This window comes from Oncorhynchus mykiss, chromosome 7, assembly GCF_013265735.2.
Source record: "Oncorhynchus mykiss isolate Arlee chromosome 7, USDA_OmykA_1.1, whole genome shotgun sequence".
NCBI lineage: Eukaryota > Metazoa > Chordata > Actinopteri > Salmoniformes > Salmonidae > Oncorhynchus > Oncorhynchus mykiss.
Genome location: NC_048571.1, coordinates 856,273 through 875,068, shown reverse-complemented (window position 1 = coordinate 875,068; position 18,796 = coordinate 856,273). Strand labels below are relative to the sequence as shown.

The window sequence follows — 18,796 nt, the reverse complement described above, 5'->3', positions numbered from 1 at the left end:
CTGAACACTGTGACCATTATAACCAGCCTGACCACTGTGATCATTATAACCAGCCTGACCACTGTGACCATTATAACCAGTCTGACCACTGTGATCATTATAACCAGCCTGACCACTGTGACCATTATAACCAGCCTGACCACTGAACATTATAACCAGCCTGACCACTGTGATCATTATAACCAGCCTGACCACTGTGACCATTTTAGACCAAGCCTCCGTTGGCAATGAGCTCTGGCTCATGGATGGCTCATGGCTCTGTGGAGGAACTTCCCCGTCGATCCCGTCTCACAAATGTCAGCGAATTGAACAGAAGGTCTTGCCTTTATGTGACCTTTAGGTCATCCTGAGCTTAGTGGGCACCACAGCAGGGCCTCTCCTCAGCTTAGTGGGCACCACAGCAGGGCCTCTCCTCAGCTTAGTGGGCACCACAGCAGGGCCTCTCCTCAGCTTAGTGGGCACCACAGCAGGGCCTCTCCTCAGCTTAGTGGGCACCACAGCAGGGCCTCTCCTCAGCTTAGTGGGCACCACAGCAGGGCCTCTCCTCAGCTTAGTGGGCACCACAGCAGGGCCTCTCCTCAGCTTAGTGGGCACCACAGCAGGGCCTCTCCTCAGCTTAGTGGGCACCACAGCAGGGCCTCTCCTCAGCTTAGTGGGCACCACAGCAGGGCCTCTCCTCAGCCCCGGTTCAATGTATCGACCTCACTTGACTGTGTTGTTCAATACTTTACACTGACTACGCTGTTAAAGACACAGGAAAACAAAACACTCCAACAGGAACATTGTTTTATTTTAAATGGACCATTTCTTATTTTTCAGATCATAATTACATCATTTCAACCCAGTGAAGGAGAGAAGGAACCCAGTGAAGGAGAGAAGGAACCCAGATGCTCGGTCAGACTAATGAAACTAGTATCATTTATGAAGAGAGTATATTTACACTGAAAGGATATAAGAATCAGAGCCCCACATAACTGATGGACGATGTCCCAAATGGCACCCTATTCCCTATGTGGTGCACTACATTAGACCCGAGCCCTTGATCAAGGGTAGTGCACGACATAGAGAATAGGGTGCCATTTGGAACATAGAAGTCGATGATGCCTTTCACAAAATCCCAAACGGTTGGTTTTTGAAAATAAAATGAACTACTGATGAGGCACGTGTCTGAGGCAAAAATAAAATAAAGACAAAAAATAATGTAATTGGAATATAAAGTTAAATAACAGACCAGTTGGTTAATACTCAAGCATTTATAATACAAAATAAAACAAACCCCAGAGAAAATGTGTTCATCCCAAATTGCACCCTATTCCCTACATAGTGCAGACTACTTTTGTAGTGCAGACTAGAGTGGCATTTGGGACTCTCTTCCGACTACACTACCAGCCCAGAACATGGGTTAGAGGAGGAATTCCATCTCACATTATAAAGCTTATTACGACCCCAAATCATTCATCAGCATTAGAAAAAAAACAATAGTTATTTACAATCATATTGTCCAACACTATTAATAGTTTGAATGACAACGTAAAATCACCTTAGTGCGCCAACGTGGGGACAGAAACTAACTGTAACCGGGGGGGGGTGTTAATAGTCACGACCTTCTAGATTTCCTGTTTCCATTTGTCAGAGGTGAATAAAGGATGTTTCATTGATGTGCAGTAGGTTCTGGACCTCCAACAGGTATTTCCTGCTCTCCAGACTACATTATGTATAGATGTGTGTGTACACACACACACACACACACACACACACACACACACACACACACGGGAAGACTCTGTTGTCTTGCTGCTCTGACAAAAATGCGTCTTCCACACAGTAGACAAGGGTTGTGTTCCAAACGGCTCCCTATTTAGACCAGTGGGCCCTGGTCACCGTACGCAGTCAGGGTGTAACGTAACAATAGTGTCCCTCCAGCCCAGGGAGGGTGAGGGGGGCGGGGTGAGGGGGGAGGGGGCGTGGCAGAGTAAACAGGAAAATCCATTGGTTTAGTTTTTGGTTAACTACTCAGTCCACCTTCACTACGCTATAGATCTTGGTGACGAACCAGAAACAGGCGAAGAATCCAATCGTTCCTGATGGAGAGAGAGAGAGAGAGACAGGAAATGTAATTGACAGAAAGAGAGAAACTATGAAAATCACACTTTCCCAGGGCCATTTGTCAATCCCACATCCTGCTGTCTAGGAAACTCTCATTGCTACGACAACAGACACCATCTGACTGTGTGTGTGTGAAAACGAGTAGAGCTGCACCTCAACCTAAACCCCAGAAAGGCAGCATAACAGTCAAGGTGGGAGGATGCCCAGTCCTATTTGGTCCAGTCCATTGAACTAGACTAATGAGGATAACCTCTGCCCTCTGACCTAGTCCATCCTCCTCATGGCAAGCTACAGTATGATGCCCCCCCCCCCCCCCTCCCAGCTACCTACCTGTGAATAAGAAGAAGATGAGAGCCATGATCATGGTGTAACCAAAGTAGAGGATGGTGCTAGCCAATCCTGTGATCTGGAGCTTGGAGAAGAAGTAGTGGATGGCATAGACCAGGAAGTAGACGGCCGTGAAACCACTGGTCAGGAAGGAACGCCACTGCCAGTGGTAGTCCTGATGGAGAGAGACAGAGAGAACAGTTAGATATCTCTGTGTTTATAACATCGTTACTAAGACAAGACCACTGGTCAGGAAGGAACACCACTGCCAGTGGTAGTCCTGATGGAGAGAGAGAACGTAGCACTCCCTTAATTAAACTTCCTGTTATTCCTTTCATCCTGTCTCCTCTCCTTCTCAACCGTAGTGGAGAAGGAGGTTCCAGGTCCCTTGTTTGGGACCTTCTCTTTTAAAGAGAGAAGCTGTTAGGAATCAAGGAAAGAGGATTTGAGAAACAGTCCCTTCATCCTCGTCATTAAGGGCACTATTGCCATTGGTCACATGACCCAACCAGGAAATACCCAGATCGTCATAACTCAGCACAGAGGAGGAAGTAGCAGAGTAGGATGGTGTGTGTGTGTGTGTGGTGTCTTACCTCAGCACAGAGGAGGAAGTAGCAGAGTAGGATGGTGTGTGTGTGTGGTGTCTTACCTCAGCACAGAGGAGGAAGTAGCAGAGTAGGATGGTGTGTGTGTGTGGTGTCTTACCTCAGCACAGAGGAGGAAGTAGCAGAGTAGGATAGTGTGTGTGTGTGGTGTCTTACCTCAGCACAGAGGTGGAAGTAGCAGAGTAGGATAGTGTGTGTGTGTGGTGTCTTACCTCAGCACAGAGGTGGAAGTAGCAGAGTAGGATAGTGTGTGTGTGGTGTCTTACCTCAGCACAGAGGAGGAAGTAGCAGAGTAGGATGGTGTGTGTGTGTGGTGTCTTACCTCAGCACAGAGGAGGAAGTAGCAGAGTAGGATAGTGTGTGTGTGGTGTCTTACCTCAGCACAGAGGTGGAAGTAGCAGAGTAGGATAGTGTGTGTGTGTGGTGTCTTACCTCAGCACAGAGGTGGAAGTAGCAGAGTAGGATAGTGTGTGTGTGTGTGTGGTGTCTTACCTCAGCACAGAGGAGGAAGTAGCAGAGCAGGATAGTGTGTGTGTGTGTGGTGTCTTACCTCAGAATAGAGGTGGAAGTAGCAGAGTAGGATGGTGTGTGTGTGTGGTGTCTTACCTCAGCACAGAGGAGGAAGTAGCAGAGTAGGATGGTGTGTGTGTGTGTGTGGTGTCTTACCTCAGCACAGAGGTGGAAGTAGCAGAGTAGGATGGTGTGTGTGTGTGTGGTGTCTTACCTCAGCACAGAGGTGGAAGTAGCAGAGCAGGATAGTGTGTGTGTGTGTGGTGTCTTACCTCAGCACAGAGGAGGAAGTAGCAGAGCAGGATAGTGTGTGTGTGTGTGGTGTCTTACCTCAGCATAGAGGTGGAAGTAGCAGAGTAGGATGGTGTGTGTGTGGTGTCTTACCTCAGCACAGAGGTGGAAGTAGCAGAGTAGCATAGTGTGTGTGTGTGGTGTCTTACCTCAGCACAGAGGTGGAAGTAGCAGAGTAGGATGGTGTGTGTGTGTGGTGTCTTACCTCAGCACAGAGGTGGAAGTAGCAGAGTAGGATAGTGTGTGTGTGTGTGTGGTGTCTTACCTCAGCACAGAGGTGGAAGTAGCAGAGTAGGATGGTGGCCTCAGAGCAGGTGATTACCAGGATTATGAACACCAGAAACAGGAAACCAAACATGTAGTACATCTGGTGAGACCTGGTGTGAGACACAACCATACATCATAAAGATAACCCACTGCTCTAGCATCTGGTGAGACAACCATACATCCTAAAGATAACCCACTGCTCTAGCATCTGGTGAGACACAACCATACATCCTAAAGATAACCCACTGCTCTAGCATCTGGTGAGACACAACCATACATCATAAAGATAACCCACTGCTCTAGCATCTGGTGAGACACAACCATACATCCTAAAGATAACCCACTGCTCTAGCATCTGGTGAGACACAACCATACATCATAAAGATAACCCACTGCTCTAGCATCTGGTGAGACAACCATACATCATAAAGATAACCCACTGCTCTAGCATCTGGAGAGACAACCATACATCATAAAGATAACCCACTGCTCTAGCATCTGGTGAGACACAACCATACATCATAAAGATAACCCACTGCTCTAGCATCTGGTGAGACACAACCATACATCCTAAAGATAACCCTTTAAAACATGCGGTCCTCTGCTTCACTCCAACCACTAGTCAACCTACAGAGCCGTAGTCAGTTACTCACTCAACCCCGTTCACACTTCTCCAAACCTCACCCGTTCACCTTTAACCTCACTGACTGGTTCTGCCTTCGCGACAAGCTGCTCGTGTAGCAGTCCCAAAACAGAGCAGCAACGTCTGCAGGGTAGCTGATCTGAGACACTCACCAGATGCTGTTGAGGATGAAGAAGAGCTGGATGAAGATACAGCCGAACGGGAGGATCCCCCCCATGACGATCCCTGGGAGAGATCTGGTGTAGAACGACTGCTCCGGGATCTGACGAGGGATCTGATTGGTCCGCACAGGGTGCTCAATCCCCTGAAATGCACCAATCACACGACAGAGGGGAGGAGTATGAAAGGCATGATATGCACACAGACTTGTGTGTGTGTGACAGAGTGTATGTTTGAATGTATTCACATACTGACGTGTGTTTGTACTCACGGTCTTCTTGAAGCCGAAGTAGGCCCCTATGAAGGTGAGGGGGACAGAGATGCAGAACCACAGAGCCAAGATGGCCACCAGGGTGCCAAAGGGCATGGCTGCAGACGAGCCCTCACCCCACAGGATCAGATTCATCACAAAGAAATCAGCAAACACAACCCTGAACACAGAGACAGACGTCAACTATCAACCCTGAACACAGAGACAGACGTCAACTATCAACCCTGAACACAGAGACAGACGTCAACTATCAACCCTGAACACAGAGACAGAAGTCAACTATCAACCCTAAACACAGAGACAGACGTTAACTAACAACCCTGAACACAGAGACAGACGTTAACTATCAACCCTGAACACAGAGACAGACGTCAACTATCAACCCTGAACACAGAGACAGAAGTCAACTATCAACCCTGAACACAGAGACAGACGTCAACTATCAACCCTGAACACAGAGACAGAAGTCAACTATCAACCCTAAACACAGAGACAGACGTTAACTAACAACCCTGAACACAGAGACAGACGTTAACTAACAACCCTGAACACAGAGACAGACGTCAACTATCAACCCTGAACACAGAGACAGACGTCAACTATCAACCCTGAACACAGAGACAGACGTCAACTATCAACCCTGAACACAGAGACAGAAGTCAACTATCAACCCTGAACACAGAGACAGAAGTCAACTATCAACCCTGAACACAGAGACAGAAGTCAACTATCAACCCTGAACACAGAGACAGACCTCAACTATCAACCCTGAACACAGAGACAGACGTCAACTATCAACCCTAAACACAGAGACAGACGTCAACTAACAACCCTGAACACAGAGACAGAAGTCAACTATCAACCCTGAACACAGAGACAGACGTCAACTATCAACCCTGAACACAGAGACAGACGTCAACTATCAACCCTGACCGTAACCACAAACTAAGGTCTATCTCCTCAACCAATGTAAAGTCAGACTCACCCAGGACACAGGAAGCAGGTCAGCAGGACGTTAGTCTTCCATTTCTCCCCACCAAAGGCTGTGACATCACAGAGAGAGAGAGAGAGAGCAGACGTGAAGAGAAACAGTCAGCAACTCTTGGGAGACAAACAGACTTCCAAGGTGTTGAGGCATATAGCCTTTAGCAGGGAGGCAGGATTCAGGCCATAGAGCATGTGTTGCTAGGGAGGGTTGGGTTGGGGGGGGGGGGACCCCTACTGCTACAGGCCTCTACAGAACACTGAACCAGTAATTGACACAGAGACTATCACCCCCCCAGCTGACACTGATTGGGCCTAACGAGCTACCCTCCAGCACAGTTGGGTCGTGACTGGTCGACTTTTCAGGGTCAAGTTGGGGTCATGACCTTTTCCCCCCCTCAGCCCAAATGTTCCCTTACACTTGTAGAAACGGGCAGCCACGTAGCCGGCTGGTGTGCCCAGTAGGACCCAGAGCACCACGGCACACGTCATCAGGGCACCGCGGTTCGCCGGGGACAGGAAGCCCAGGCAGGCAAAGACTGGACAAGGGGAGCACAATGTATATGGATCAGAAAATAAAACACACTGTTGGTTTTGACTGAACTGTGTTTTATTATTGTTGGTCCTTTTCTGCTACTGAATACATTAAATAACCAAGATGACTGTCAGTGACTACATTAAATAACTGTCAGTGACTACATTAAATAACTAAGATGACTGTCAGTGACTACATTAAATAACTAAGATGACTGTCAGTGACTACATTAAATAACTAAGATGACTGTCAGTGAATACGTTAAATAACTGTCAGTGACTACATTAAATAACTAAGATGACTGTCAGTGACTACATTAAATAACTAAGATGACTGTCAGTGAATACGTTAAATAACTGTCAGTGACTACATTAAATAACTAAGATGACTGTCAGTGACTACATTAAATAACTAAGATGACTGTCAGTGAATACGTTAAATAACTGTCAGTGACTACATTAAATAACTAAGATGACTGTCAGTGACTACATTAAATAACTAAGATGACTGTCAGTGACTACATTAAATAACTAAGATGACTGTCAGTGACTGCATTAAATAACTAAGATGACTGTCAGTGACTACATTAAATAACTAAGATGACTGTCAGTGACTACATTAAATAACTAAGATGACTGTCAGTGACTGCATTAAATAACTAAGATGACTGTCAGTGACTACATTAAATAACTAAGATGACTGTCAGTGACTACATTAAATAACTAAGATGACTGTCAGTGACTAAATTAAATAACTAAGATGACTGTCAGTGACTAAATTAAATAACTAAGATGACTGTCAGTGACTACATTAAATAACTAAGATGACTGTCAGTTAATGCATTAAATAAGTGAAACACTAGTCCTAATCTCAGAGTAGAAGTAACTAAGTACTAACTACTTCCTCTATACTATATGCTACCTTGCTAATTTGTTTTTGGGTAATGACAAATAAATGGTCTGGACAAGTGTAGAAGGTTTGTTTTGCATTCCTACAAGTCAACAACAGGTAGACAGAAACACAGAGCTGTAGATTGTAGAACTCACAGAGAGTGACGAACATCATGATGAAGATCTGAGTTCCAGATCCCAGAAAGACAGAGAGGAGCATGCCTTTCCTGGGAGGCCGGAAGACGTCTCCATGGACCAGCTTCCAGCCAAACTCCTCCTGGGCATCTTCCTGACACGACCAGCAGAGAGGGAGGAGGGGAAGACCTTCACTTAGTTTCACTTTCAACTGGATTTATCCTATATAACAACTTCATCACCACATCTCTCACTATAAAAAGACCATCAGAAAACAGCAAGAATGTTCAGGCCAAATGAGGAGAGGAAAGGGAGGGTGTGAGGGGGGAACCCAGCAGGATATAACAGGGGGGAGAAGATGAGGGAGTGGGGTCTCTCCTGTCAATTAGCGGTGATAGACTTCAGAGGGTTGGAACACGAGCAGGCTGGTCGCTGCGGTGACGCTACCTGTCAGTCTGATCGCTAGGGGGAGGGGCTGAAGGGAGTCTGATCGCTAGGGGGAGGGGCTGAGGGGACAGAGCTGCTGAAATAATGACTGATCTCGGAGACAGATAGAGACTACAATACTGGTAGGGGAGGGGGTCGGGGGTGAGAGGTGCTGGTGGGGGGGTAAGATACATGTCACCCCTAGTGACCCCCACAAGCCTTCCTAGAGAACATCTGCTGTCAGTTTTCCTGGAGATGGAGATGAGAAATGGTAGATGGAGAGTACACAAGGTCACACACCCCGAGGTCATAACCAAAGCCTCCACCAGCTGGCTGGAGCCAATCAGAGCTTGGAGCCAGTTGTTGGGGTTCTGTGTGTCTGTACCGAACCAGTAGACCAGACCACTGCCCTCTCACTCCTCATCAGGGACATGTCTGTGTGTCTGTACCGAACCAGTAGACCAGACCACTGCCCTGTCACTCCTCATCAGGGACATGTCTGTGTGTTTGTGTCTGTACCGGACCAGTAGACCAGACCACTGCCCTCTCACCCCTCATCAGGGACATGTCTGTGTGTTTGTGTCTGTACCAGACCAGTAGACCAGACCACCGCCCTGTCACTCCTCATCATGGACATGTCTGTGTGTCTGTACCGAACCAGTAGACCAGACCACTGCCCTGTCACTCCTCATCAGGGACATGTCTGTGTGCACTAGATAACCCTTGCCAGTGTCACACAGACAGAGCCCTCATGTGACACATCCCACAAACCAACATGGTGGACTGGGACCGTGGGACCTGAAGGGAAACCAACATGGTGGACTGGGACCTGAAGGGAAACCAGCATGGTGGACTGAGACCTGAAGGGAAACCAACATGGCGGACTGGGACCTGAAGGGAAACCAACATGGTGGACTGGGACCGTGGGACCTGAAGGGAAACCAACATGGTGGACTGGGACCTGAAGGGAAAAAGCATGGTGGACTGAGACCTGAAGGGAAACCAACATGGTGGACTGGGACTGTGGGACCTGAAGGGAAACCAACATGGTGGACTGGGACTGTGGGACCTGAAGGGAAACCAACATGGTGGACTGGGACCTGAAGGGAAACCAACATGGTGGACTGGGACCTGAAGGGAAACCAACATGGCGGACTGGGACCTGAAGGGAAACCAACATGGTGGACTGGGACCTGAAGGGAAACCAACATGGCGGACTGGGACCTGAAGGGAAACCAACATGGCGGACTGGGACCGTGGGACCTGAAGGGAAACCAACATGGTGGACTGGGACCTGAAGGGAAACCAACATGGCAGACTGGGACCTGAAGGGAAACCAACATGGCGGACTGGGACCTGAAGGGAAACCAACATGGTGGACTGGGACCTGAAGGGAAACCAACATGGTGGACTGAGACCTGAAGGGAAACCAACATGGTGGACTGGGACCTGAAGGGAAACCAACATGGTGGACTGGGACCTGAAGGGAAACCAACATGGTGGACTGGGACCTGAAGGGAAACCAACATGGTGGACTGGGACCTGAAGGGAAACCAACATGGTGGACTGGGACCTGAAGGGAAACCAACATGGTGGACTGGGACCTGAAGGGAAACCAACATGGTGGACTGGGACCGTGGGACCTGAAGGGAAACCAACATGGTGGACTGGGACCGTGGGACCTGAAGGGAAACCAACATGGCGGACTGGGACCTGAAGGGAAACCAACATGGCGGACTGGGACCTGAAGGGAAACCAACATGGCGGACTGGGACCTGAAGGGAAACCAACATGGTGGACTGGGACCTGAAGGGAAACCAACATGGTGGACTGGGACCTGAAGGGAAACCAACATGGTGGACTGGGACCTGAAGGGAAACCAACATGGTGGACTGGGACCTGAAGGGAAACCAACATGGTGGACTGGGACCTGAAGGGAAACCAACATGGCGGACTGGGACTGTGGGACCTGAAGGGAAACCAATCAGCTGGATTACTGTGGAGGATTTACCAGACTCACCACAGAGTCCATCTGGTTGTATCTGGCAATGTCCTTATGTAGAGTCCTCAGCATGATCATAGCCACCATACCAGACAGGAAGAGAACGATCACCAGAGAGTTCATGATGCTGGGGGACAAGACAATACACACACAGTTACAGACAGAAGGGGTGTGTGTGTGTGTGTGTGTGTGTGTGTGTGTGTGCATCTCACCTGAACCACTGAATGTTGGTGTGGGGCATGGACTCCAGAATGTAGTCCCAACGTGACGCCCATCTGATGTGCGTGTCCTCCTAGATACAACACCAGCATTTATATTACACCCACTGACCAGAGCACATGACTAACCTCTCCTGAGACCTGACCACTCGCATTAGCTCCCCAAGCGTATGTCTAGGCTTTAGCTCAGTGGGCTAGCCGGCGTTACAGCACGTAGGCAACCAGAGACTGAACCTAGTCAGTCACACAGACAGAGGCATTTCCATTTACAAACGGTCGTGGGGTTTAGAAACATACCACAAACTGGACAGAGTAGGTATAGCCGATCTTCAGCTCTCCACTGAACTTGTTGTTCAGGTACATGGGCCCTCCTGCACAGTCGGGGGCCTCCACTTTGGTGTGTTTATAGCTTTGGAGGAGAGGAGGAAGAGAGGAGAGGAAGAGAGGAGACAGCAGGAAGAGAGGAGAGAGGAGGAAGAGAGGAGGAAGAGAGGAGAGAGGAGGAAGAGAGGAGAGGAAGAGAGGAGGAAGAGAGGAGAGGAAGAGAGGAGGAAGAGAGGAGAGGAAGAGGGGAGGAAGAGGAAGAGAGGAGAGAGGAGGAAGAGAGGAGAGAGGAGGAAGAGAGGAGAGAGGAGGAAGAGAGGAGGAAGAGAGGAGGTGGGAAGGAGGAGAGAATAAGTCACAATAAATAAATAATTGATGTGAATTAAAGAGAGACATCATTACTTTGAGTAGAAACACACATTTAAAAATGAACATTTCATGGAGACCAGAGAAATAAATAATTAATTGTTAAGAACTAGAAAACCCTAAGGGGTGAATTCTAACTTCACATCAATGAATGACTAAGTGACAGTGAGGATTGTCCCCTAAGTGAGCGACCGTTTGACCTCCTACCTCTTGGGCTCCATCTTGGCAGCGACCAGTCTAGCCCCAGCAGCCTCGTTCTCCACCACATGATAGTGAATGGTGATGTCAACATGGTTGAAGACGTAGAATGTGTCTTTGTCCTTAAAGTCAGACTGGAACGAGGAAACACTTAAGTGGTGCGCTTTATAAACGTGTTATAAGCAAATATAAGCCTTTATAATGTCTTATAATGTGTTATGTCTATCTAGCAAAAACGTTTAACTGACAACAAAAAAAATGGCCCGACTCAGAGGCCTAACCTCCACACACAGGATATGAATGGACTCACGTTGACAACACAAGCGTCTTTGGGTCGTCCCGCCTCAGTGACGTAGCAGCCAATGGGAAACCCTGGGTTACAGAACTTCTGTCCGTCCTCCACGTCATAACACCAGGTCACCGGCATGTTGTCCACTATCCTACAGGAGACAGACACAGGGATACAGCATGTTGTCCACTATACAGGAGACAGACAGGGATACAGCATGTTGTCCACTATCCTACAGGAGACAGACAGGGATACAGCATGTTGTCCACTATCCTACAGGAAACCCACAGGGATACAGCATGTTGTCCACTATACAGGAGAGGTACAGGAGAGGTAGACACAGGGATACAGCATGTTGTCCACTATACAGGAGAGGTACAGGAGAGGTAGACACAGGGATACAGCATGTTGTCCACTATACAGGAGAGGTAGACACAGGGATACAGCATGTTGTCCACTATACAGGAGAGGTAGAGGGGAGATACAGGAGAGGTAGACACAGGGTTAAGGACAGTGTGCGGTTGAGACTGTGGTCCAATCCCAAACCGACCCCTAAACACTTGTGGAGATCTGATTGGATTTGAGAGGTGTAAGCTATATGGTAATAACTCCACCCTGTCCTCTGATAGGCTAGGAGGAAGTTTCACCATATCTCGGATACCAGCGCTTGGCAACAAGAGTCGTTTTTGGGGCATCAAAGTTAGTATTTATTTTGTTGTATTTTAGATTTGGGTCAAAAAAGACCAGCTAAATGTATTATTATATAAATATTTAATCGTATCAATGTGACCATGGTATAAAAATGTTATTTTAAAATGCAATCTCTTTTTGGGGCTTAGTTATGGTCAATTTGCAGTGCACAAATGATTATCATGATGATGTTCTGACCCACCCTCCCATCCACTCCGACAACAATCAGTCCGAGGTTTAATCTAGTCGCCTACCCCTGGTCAATGCCAATCACATCCTCTCAGATCTTCACAACTGCCTAATGTTCAGGGATCTATTTGGGATTGGGTCAGTGGTGTCTATGGGGTCAAGAGGACAATACAAGCCAAGCTCGACACCTATTGGCCACATGAGTCAGTGCAGGTGTCTGAAGTCTGGGTTGAATCCCAGCTTGTGAACTCTAGACTTCCTGTATGGGAAATGTGTGTTTACATCTCAATTCAGAGGAAAATGAGGTATGTGTCTGTTGCACAAAACAGAGAATGTATCTCTAACTAGTATGACTATCTAACCAGTATGACTATCTAACCAGTATGAATATCTTACCAGTGGTGCTGGTAGTTAGCAGTATGAATATCTTACCAGTGGTGCTGGTAGTTAGCAGTATGAATATCTTACCAGTGGTGCTGGTAGTTAGCAGTATGAATATCTTACCAGTGGTGCTGGTAGTTAGCAGTATGAATATCTTACCAGTGGTGCTGGTAGTTAGCAGTATGAATATCTTACCAGTGGTGCTGGTAGTTAGCAGTATGAATATCTTACCAGTGGTGCTGGTAGTTAGCAGTATGAATATCTTACCAGTGGTGCTGGTAGTTAGCAGTATGAATATCTTACCAGTGGTGCTGGTAGTTAGCAGTATGAATATCTTACCAGTGGTGCTGGTAGTTAGCAGTATGAATATCTTACCAGTGGTGCTGGTAGTTGAGCAGTATGAATATCTTACCAGTGGTGCTGGTAGTTGAGCAGTATGACTATCTTACCAGTGGTGCTGGTAGTTAGCAGTATGAATATCTTACCAGTGGTGCTGGTAGTTGAGCAGCATGCCTTTCTTCAGAAAGTCCAGGTGGGCTTTGTCCTCTGGCTTGTTGGTGTTGTAGGATTTAGTACACACCGGCTTACAATCCACCTTCTTCTTGAACTCAAACTTCAACACACAGACATACAATGATTTACTCAACTTCCCGCTGAGAGTTAGACCAGTAGAATACACAGGGTGACATTTCTCATTTAGCTGTGAATCAGCAGTTTCTCTCTTGTTATGTCAGTCAGTGATGGTCAGCCAACTAGCCCATGTTAACTAACATATTTCAGATTGCTACATTTGTTATCCAGTAAGCTATCTAAACTTGTTATCCTGGGTTGGTAGATGTGGTATAGACACGTGAGCAACTGCGGCCCCCTCATGATGAGTTCAGGTTTTTTGTGGCCCCCACCCCCATCAGAGTTGCCCATCCCTGATTTAGCATGTAGGTACAGGTAGTACACACCAGAGTGAAGGGGGAGTCGGTCATTCGGAGTGAGGTATGAAGGTGCAGAACATTGTAATGAGATTAGAAATGTAATACCAACAGGATATTAAAGTGTGTGTGTGTGTGTGTGTGTGTGTGTGTGTGTGTGTGTGTGTGTGTGTACATCACCCACCTTGTAGGGAGAGGGCTCAATTCTCTCGCCAAACAAAACCTGACCCAAATTCTCAGACGGGCGCTTCTCGGAGTCGATAGCGCAGAAATCAAACCTGAAGAATACGAGGAGAGAAAAAGAGAGTTTTCAAACGTTCTGTTTCAGCAACACCAAGCCAGCCCATAACAAGATGAACATGCCCTGAGAGTTCCCCACAACACCAAGCCAGCCCATAACCAGATGAACATGCCCTGAGAGTTCCCCACAACACCAAGCCAGACCATAACAAGATGAACATGCCCTGAGAGTTCCCCACAATACCAAGCCAGCCCATAACCAGATGAACATGCCCTGAGAGTTCCCCACAACACCAAGCCAGCCCATAACCAGATGAACATGCCCTGAGAGTTCCCCACAACACCAAGCCAGCCCATAACAAGATGAACATGCCCTGAGAGTTCCCCACAACACCAAGCCAGCCCATAACAAGATGAACATGCCCTGAGAGTTCCCACAACACCAAGCCAGCCCATAACCAGATGAACATGCCCTGAGAGTTCCCCACAACACCAAGCCAGCCCATAACCAGATGAACATGCCCTGAGAGTTCCCCACAACACCAAGCCAGCCCATAACAAGATGAACATGCCCTGAGAGTTCCCCACAACACCAAGCCAGCCCATAACCAGATGAACATGTCCTGAGAGTTCCCCACAACACCAAGCCAGCCCATAACCAGATGAACATGCCCTGAGAGAGTTCCCCACAACACCAAGCCAGCCCATAACCAGATGAACATGCCCTGAGAGAGTTCCCCACAACACCAAGCCAGCCCATAACCAGATGAACATGCCCTGAGTTCCCCACAACACCAAGCCAGCCCATAACAAGATGAACATGCCCTGAGAGTCCCCACAACACCAAGCCAGCCCATAACCAGATGAACATGCCCTGAGAGTTCCCCACAACACCAAGCCAGCCCATAACCAGATGAACATGCCCTGAGAGTTCCCCACAACACCAAGCCAGCCCATAACAAGATGAACATGCCCTGAGAGTTCCCCACAACACCAAGCCAGCCCATAACCAGATGAACATGCCCTGAGAGTTCCCCACAACACCAAGCCAGCCCATAACAAGATGAACATGCCCTGAGAGTTCCCCACAACACCAAGCCAGCCCATAACAAGATGAACATGTCCTGAGAGTTCCCCACAACACCAAGCCAGCCCATAACAAGATGAACATGCCCTGAGAGTTCCCCACAACACCAAGCCAGCCCATAACAAGATGAACATGTCCTGAGAGTTCCCCACAACACCAAGCCAGCCCATAACAAGATGAACATGCCCTGAGAGTTCCCACAACACCAAGCCAGCCCATAACCAGATGAACATGCCCTGAGAGTTCCCACAACACCAAGCCAGCCCATAACCAGATGAACATGCCCTGAGAGAGTTCCCACAACACCAAGCCAGCCCATAACAAGATGAACATGCCCTGAGAGAGTTCCCACAACACCAAGCCAGCCCATAACAAGATGAACATGCCCTGAGAGTTCCCCACAACACCAAGCCAGCCCATAACAAGATGAACATGCCCTGAGAGTTCCCACAACACCAAGCCAGCCCATAACCAGATGAACATGCCCTGAGAGTTCCCACAACACCAAGCCAGCCCATAACCAGATGAACATGCCCTGAGAGTTCCCACAACAACAACGCAGAAACGTTAATATGATTTCTACTTCAGTTCACAAACTGGAGCATTTTGTCTTCCTTTTTAAACCATCTGCTGCTGGTACTTTTTCTCTGATACCCAGATTTCAACAACAACAACCTCTCCTCTCTCGTCACACAGCAAGCTAACATAAAGAAGGCCACAATTCTCACGCACACTTAACACTGCAACGTCACTTCAATTACAGTCCCCTGACCCTCTTCACGACCCCTTGGTGGAAAAGGGGCATTAGTGTCCTCTAACAGCGTGACAGAACTCCAGCTCCTGTGGCTGAGCATGTTGAGGCCTCTAGTATCACATTTAACTCAGGAAAATAATAAATAAAGTAATTCTGATGCCACATAATAACCCTAAGTAGCTATTGTTATCAAAGTATCCCATCTTTGATTTAATGCCATTGGAGTTTTCAGATCCAGAGTAAGGACTGAAACTGGCCTGTTTCGTTGACTTAAACCAATATCTTCTATTGACTATTTCTCTAAACCATGATAGGCAGCCATTTTGTTGAAGCAGAACTACTGTAATAGAACAGTGCTGGACTTGGTCTGATATAGGTGCCGGTACTGTTTGTATTTAGGTTCAGGAGCTCCATCATACTTTTAGAGCTAATATTCTATTAGAGGTGCCGGAACTCAGCCCCAGTGAGTTCCTGTCCAAGTCAAGCACTGCAATAGAGTATTATTAACATTGTCTATGGACTTCAGAATTCCAGTCACAGTTGGATATCGCTGGTGCTGCTATAGTGACAGAGAGGAGAAAGAGTCAGAGAGGGAGAAAGAGTCAGAGAGGATGGTGAGTGACAGAGAGGAGAAAGAGACAGGTGAGAAAGAGTAGGAGAGGATGGTGAGTGACAGAGAGGAGAAAGAGTCAGAGCGGGAGAAAGAGTCAGAGAGGATGGTGAGTGACAGAGAGGAGAAAGAGACAGGTGAGAAAGAGTAGGAGAGGATGGTGAGTGACAGAGAGGAGAAAGAGTCAGAGCGGGAGAAAGAGACAGGTGAGAAAGAGTAGGAGAGGATGGTGAGTGACAGAGAGGAGAAAGAGTCAGAGCGGGAGAAAGAGACAGGTGAGAAAGAGTAGGAGAGGATGGTGAGTGACAGAGAGGAGAAAGAGTCAGAGCGGGAGAAAGAGACAGGTGAGAAAGAGTAGGAGAGGATGGTGAGTGACAGAGAGGAGAAAGAGTCAGAGCGGGAGAAAGAGACAGGTGAGAAAGAGTAGGAGAGGATGGTGAGTGACAGAGAGGAGAAAGAGTCAGAGCGGGAGAAAGAGACAGGTGAGAAAGAGTAGGAGAGGATGGTGAGTGACAGAGAGGAGAAAGAGTCAGAGAGGATGGTGACAGAGAGATGCTCTAGTTTATCAGACAGTATTAGTGTGCCTAGTCCTACCCTGGCTGACTTCACCATGTTCCTAACAAATGTCACCCTATTCCTTACACAGTGCACTACTTTTGGCCACGGGCCCATAGGTCTCTGGTCAAAAGTAGTGCACTGTATAGGGAGTCATTTGGAACGCATCCTATATCTTCCCCGTACACTAAGTCTGCATCTACACAATAAGAACACTGTCCAAAAGCACCGAACCCACAGCCTTCTGCAGCAAGACTGAGAATTGTAGAAGAACAATAAGAAGTTGTTGTTTCTGATGTACTTACGCAGTGTATTCATAGGGTAAGACAGACTCCACAGAATCCAGTCTGTTCACAAATATCTCGATGGTCGACTGAAAAACAATCAAACGCACAGTTATTTTCTCAAAATGGTAGATGACAAATATCGGCAACAACATCTAGATTACAGCACACATTACAGCTGTTTTTTTTCTTTCTCAAAGGCACAATTAGGCTAACGACTAGAGATCTGAAATGGGAGGGAGGAGGGCTACATAACTTTACAGGATGTCTTTATGCCCTGTTCCGCAGTGGAATTGATTCTTATCAGTTCTTATTCAGGCCCTTCCTCTAAGAACAACTGTCATGCAGTTGACAGCTCTCTTTTAAATTAGGATAATACGGAATTTGGGACATAATTAAACATTTGAATGACAAGTAACCTCTGATCAAAAGTATGGATGAACTAATTAGCTGTCTACAACACAAGTTAAGCAGTTGTCTCACAAGTAGTAGCACCAACTAGATCGTAGGGGGTGCTAATTAGCTAGCTAGCTTTCTAGCGACCAATATGCAATACAGATAGCTTACTGTGACTGGTTGGCCAACAACACTGGTTCTAACTAGCTTTAGATTCTACTAACGTTACCTAGTGATTCATCATTATGACAGCTATCCAGCTTCAAATGGTAACCAAGACAGCAAGCTGTTCTGATCCCTTCCAAGGAGTTTCAGAATGCTAACATTAGCAGCTAGCAGGCAAGTTAACTGGTAGCTTAGCTTTACTTTCCAGCTGATAATTAGAAGGAAGATAGCATGAAACCGTCGGCGCATTTTTTACTTTTTTTTTTTTTTAGATCTAACTACCTTACAGTCCGGTACTTCATTCTCTTTCCCAGTTTGTCCTGGTTCACAAAAACTAACAGGGGCCAGACCCGGTAGATAGAAACTTGTAGCGCTGTGTAGCAGAAGGAAGATCACCAAAACAGAGCCTCTCGCTCTGTGCAGGGAGCACATTTTCCTCTTCTCTCGACGAACCTAGTTAGCTAAACGTTTCTTGGCGTAACGTTAATATCTGTCTACACAGGGGGTGACAGGCTAGCTGGCATTTGAATTCACCAGATAGGACAGTTGACATAAGGTAGCTAACGTTAACTAGCTGGGATATGTCTGCCTCCGTAGCTACATAACCCAGAGACTTTTCCTGCAGCGGGCAGACACGTCATCTGCGTCTACACGGACGTGTTCTTCCGTGGAGGATGATGGGACTCTGGAGGTAAAGTTGCCTGGGCTGTTGTTGAAAGAATAGCACTTTGTGTTAAAGAAAAGACATTTTCCGACAAAAAAAATGTATTATTAAAAACGGGTTTATTGTCATGATTTCTAATTCCGCTGAGAATCAAACAGCAACATTCAGAGCACCTTACAATTTCGTCTCTGGCAGAAAGTGCCTATTCCAACAACGACCTGGAGATGGCAGTGTAAAACTAATATTTCTCTCAAAACGGGAACTATTATTCGCCATGTTTGTCACAGTCATCCCAAAGCATAATAAAAA

General features: G+C 47.2%; 1 protein-coding gene across 2 annotated transcripts; it reads right to left on the bottom strand.

Moving 5' to 3' along the window:
- Positions 1 to 769: 769 nt before the first annotated feature.
- On the bottom strand, positions 770 to 18,508 carry LOC110496963 (transmembrane 9 superfamily member 2-like). 2 transcript variants are annotated; one of them, XM_036981965.1, is made up of 17 exons: positions 18,106 to 18,506; positions 17,284 to 17,351; positions 13,917 to 14,010; positions 13,292 to 13,419; positions 11,568 to 11,697; positions 11,267 to 11,391; positions 10,667 to 10,778; positions 10,364 to 10,443; positions 10,170 to 10,278; positions 7,745 to 7,877; positions 6,583 to 6,702; positions 6,165 to 6,222; positions 5,180 to 5,339; positions 4,902 to 5,053; positions 4,105 to 4,216; positions 2,437 to 2,608; positions 770 to 2,081 (listed from the first exon to the last, which is right to left on the bottom strand). In XM_036981965.1, exons 1-17 carry the CDS (start codon positions 18,253 to 18,255, stop codon positions 2,014 to 2,016), a joined length of 1,971 nt encoding a protein of 656 aa, XP_036837860.1. In that variant the 5' UTR covers positions 18,256 to 18,506; the 3' UTR covers positions 770 to 2,013. The 2 variants fall into 2 exon arrangements, with proteins under 2 accessions (XP_036837860.1, XP_036837861.1); XM_036981966.1 differs by lacking the exons at positions 770 to 2,081; positions 2,437 to 2,608 and adding an exon at positions 2,615 to 2,713 and having other exon boundaries at positions 18,106 to 18,508.
- Between the last annotated feature and the right edge of the window lie 288 nt (positions 18,509 to 18,796).

What these genes read in the sequence shown, in the direction of transcription:
- LOC110496963 (XM_036981965.1), bottom strand. Translation starts at nt 18,255, where the DNA reads ATGTGCTCCCTGCACAGAGCGAGAGGCTCTGTTTTGGTGATCTTCCTT. An exon ending in ACAACCAGATGGACTCTGTG is followed by an intron (nt 7,878 to 10,169) that starts GTGAGTCTGGTA and finishes TGGTCGTGTCAG; the next exon opens with GAAGATGCCCAGGAGGAGTT. An exon ending in GGCTGCCCGTTTCTACAAGT is followed by an intron (nt 6,223 to 6,582) that starts GTAAGGGAACAT and finishes GTGATGTCACAG; the next exon opens with CCTTTGGTGGGGAGAAATGG.